This window comes from Psittacula echo (genome assembly GCF_963264785.1).
Source record: "Psittacula echo genome assembly, chromosome: 3".
NCBI lineage: Eukaryota > Metazoa > Chordata > Aves > Psittaciformes > Psittacidae > Psittacula > Psittacula echo.
The window spans coordinates 38,494,113-38,497,000 of record NC_137736.1 but is presented as its reverse complement, the minus strand read 5'-3'; the positions used below and the strand labels follow the sequence as shown (position 1 = coordinate 38,497,000).

General features: G+C 58.2%; 1 protein-coding gene across 2 annotated transcripts; it reads left to right on the top strand.

The window, feature by feature from the left end:
* Positions 1 to 287: 287 nt before the first annotated feature.
* On the top strand, positions 288 to 2,168 carry MID1IP1 (MID1 interacting protein 1). 2 transcript variants are annotated; one of them, XM_080612966.1, is made up of 2 exons: positions 288 to 517; positions 935 to 2,168. In XM_080612966.1, exon 2 carries the CDS (start codon positions 1,089 to 1,091, stop codon positions 1,584 to 1,586), a length of 498 nt encoding a protein of 165 aa, XP_080469092.1. In that variant the 5' UTR covers positions 288 to 517; positions 935 to 1,088; the 3' UTR covers positions 1,587 to 2,168. The 2 variants fall into 2 exon arrangements, with proteins under 2 accessions (XP_080469092.1, XP_080469093.1); XM_080612967.1 differs by having other exon boundaries at positions 932 to 2,168.
* Positions 2,169 to 2,888: the final 720 nt, after the last annotated feature.

The following is a 2,888-nucleotide window of genomic DNA, read 5'->3' as shown; positions in this document are numbered from 1 at the left end:
CTCCCTTCCCGGTCCGGCGTGGACCCGCCTCCCGCCCGGCCGTGGAGGGGATAACGGGGGGGGACATGGGGCGGCGATGAAGCGTTTGTCGGTCTCGGCACCGTGCCCCTCGCTGCCGGCGCCCTGTAATGAGGGAGGTGACCGGTCCCCGCTTTTGTGGTGGGGACGTGGGGCTGCCACCGCAACACGGGAACGTGAGCCCGGCTACCCCTGGGGCCCACCGCGAACGAAACGCCCGGGGAGCGCGATGCCGCCGAGGCGGGGGGGGTTGGTATAGGGATGGGTTATGCAGCGCTGTGCCGCCATCCGGGCCAGTCCCGGCCCCCTCCCTCCCCCGCTGAGGGAAGAGGGGCGGAGACGGCGCGGCCACCGCCTTTATCGGTGGTGGCGGCGCGGGGGGTGGCACTGGGGAACACCTTGTTTTAAGATGGGCGCTATAAATACAGCGCTGGGGATGGGAGCACAGCCACGGGCGGCAGAGAACTGACGGCGCGGCCGAGAGGGGCTCCGGACCACGGTGGGTGCCCCCACCCCCTTTTCTTTTTCCCACCGCGAATCGGTGCTGCTTCGCCCGGGGCCCGCTCGAATTCCTGTTTACCGGCGTGGTGCCGGTGTGTTTTCCCTTTAGCCGGCCCCAGCACGCGTGGCTCCGGCAGGAGCTGTGGATTTGGGGGTGATTTTTTACGTTTTCACTCTTTCCGCACGGGGAAAACGGCAGCAGCGAGCGCCGGGGCTGCACCGGGCGCACTGGGAGGCTGTCGGGGTTTGGGAGGGCGAGGATAAGGGACGGGGAGGGGAAGCCTGGAAACGGCGAGGGGGCCGAGGAGGGAGGCGGAGAGGGCACTGGCGGGAGGAGACGGGCCGGGAGGGGGAGGGAAGAAGGGAGGAAGAGCAGCCCCTAACCCTGGCGCCTGCTGCTGCCGCTTCCCAGCAGATCTCTGCTCGCCAGCAGCCGCCGAGCCAGCGCTAGCCAGCGGAGGAGGGCGGCCGGTGCCGGTAGCGAGGAGGAGGTCGCCGCTGGAGGAGCCCCGCGGTCCGAGCTGCCTGGCCTGGCTTCGTTTCGCTCGTCCTCCGGCTCGATCACCGTCATGATGCAGATTTGCGACTCGTACAGCCAGAAGTACTCCCTCTTCAACGCCATGAACCGCTTCATCGGCGCCGTCAACAACATGGACCAGACGGTGATGGTGCCCAGCCTGCTGCGCGACGTGCCGCTGCTGCTGGAGGAGTTGGACGCGGCGGGCGCCGTCTGCCCGCAGCAGGAGGCCGCCCTGCCCACCGGAGACCCCGGCGCCTATTTCTCCCGCAGGGACATGTACAGCCATTACATGCTGCTCAAATCCATCCGCAACGACATCGAGTGGGGCGTGGTGCAGCCGCCGGCCGGCGAGGAGGCGGCCCGCAAGAAGGACAAGCTGGGCGGCGGCGGGCCCGCCGAGGAGGACGAGGGGGAGGAGGACCTGGAGCAGCAGTTCCACTACCACCTCAGCGGACTCCACTCGGTCCTCTCCAAGCTCACCCGCAAGGCCAACGTCCTCACCAACAGATACAAGCAGGAGATCGGCTTCAGCAGCTGGGGACAGTGAGTCCTGGCGGGGAGCGGGGGAAGGCGGCGACCGGACCACCGGCACCGGTACGTCTCTCCCCGGCGCCGCTGCTGCTGCTGCTGCCGGAGCGGTAGCGGGCGGTGCCCGGGGCTGATGCTTCCCGGGACTGCAGCCGGTTTTCTACCAACGCACAAGCCAGAGAGAGACATGTAAATTAATCAGTACTAGTTTATTAATTACCCCCCGACGTCCTTGTTTTTTACTGTACGGTCTGGGGCGAGCAGGTGCCGCTCCTCTCCGGGAGGGGAGGCCGCACCCGTACATGTACGAGGCAGTGGCGTAGCTGGCGGATAGGAGGCTCGGATGCAAGCCGATGAATATGACAAAACTGGCATAAAATTGCTTCTGCTATCCGAGAGGGAACCAAGTGGGCTGAAGAGCATCCCTCTGTCGCGGGATGGATGACGGGTCACACGGTTGTACATGTGCTGGAGCTTATTTAATACTTTTTTACTCAGATGTAGAGTATATTCTAAAATAAATGCAAATGTATTAACTGAAAGTGACTTAAACTTTTTGGTATGATTTATGTTTGTTTCATTAAATGATATTTTTAACGTCTGGAATTCTTCTTTTTCTGAATTACTTCCAGAGCTGCCTTACTAGACACAGAAATCTCTGCACGTGCAAGAGAGGGGGTTTTGTGGCTTTTTTTTTGTTGCTGTTTTCCCAAAGGGAGCAATTATGTAGTGATGGTAACTCTGCGTATGTAAAATGGATGAATGACCATATGAGCTGCACTGTACACGGCCTGAGTTCTGGTAAGCTGTTCCCAGCTGGACAGTCCAGTTGCTCTGCGTTAATGCTGGCATGAAGGTCAGCGCCCCTTTAACAAAATCCGAGAAGATCAAGTATGGTTACTCTGCAGGCAGCGATTCATGGAGGTTGGAGCAAAGCCAAGGAATGACTCTTGCTTTTTTCGGGAAGTATCTTAATATACCATGGGGAGGTCTTTTATCTCCCTCCGAATAGGTCTGGGATACTTGCCTCCCCCACCACTTGAATGTCTTTCCTCTATAATCCTCCTTGGATGCTAGAGATTAATTGGGTTTATATTACCCAAATTGTATTGAGTTCTGTCTGTTGTTTTTTTTTTTTTCATTTGCTGAAGTAATGTGCCTCAACATTGGGTGTTTCTATCATGTTGAAATACTAAAAGTGTACTTGCTGATGACAACAGAATGTGTGCATATTACAGAGCATAATCATTTAATAAATATATATGTCCTTCCATAACATACGATGTTTTCTTCTTGGGCACTGAATTGCCGAGTTTTTAGA

Bases quoted from the DNA above. Each gene is read 5' to 3' on its own strand.
- MID1IP1 (XM_080612966.1), top strand. From the start codon at position 1,089: ATGATGCAGATTTGCGACTCGTACAGCCAGAAGTACTCCCTCTTCAAC.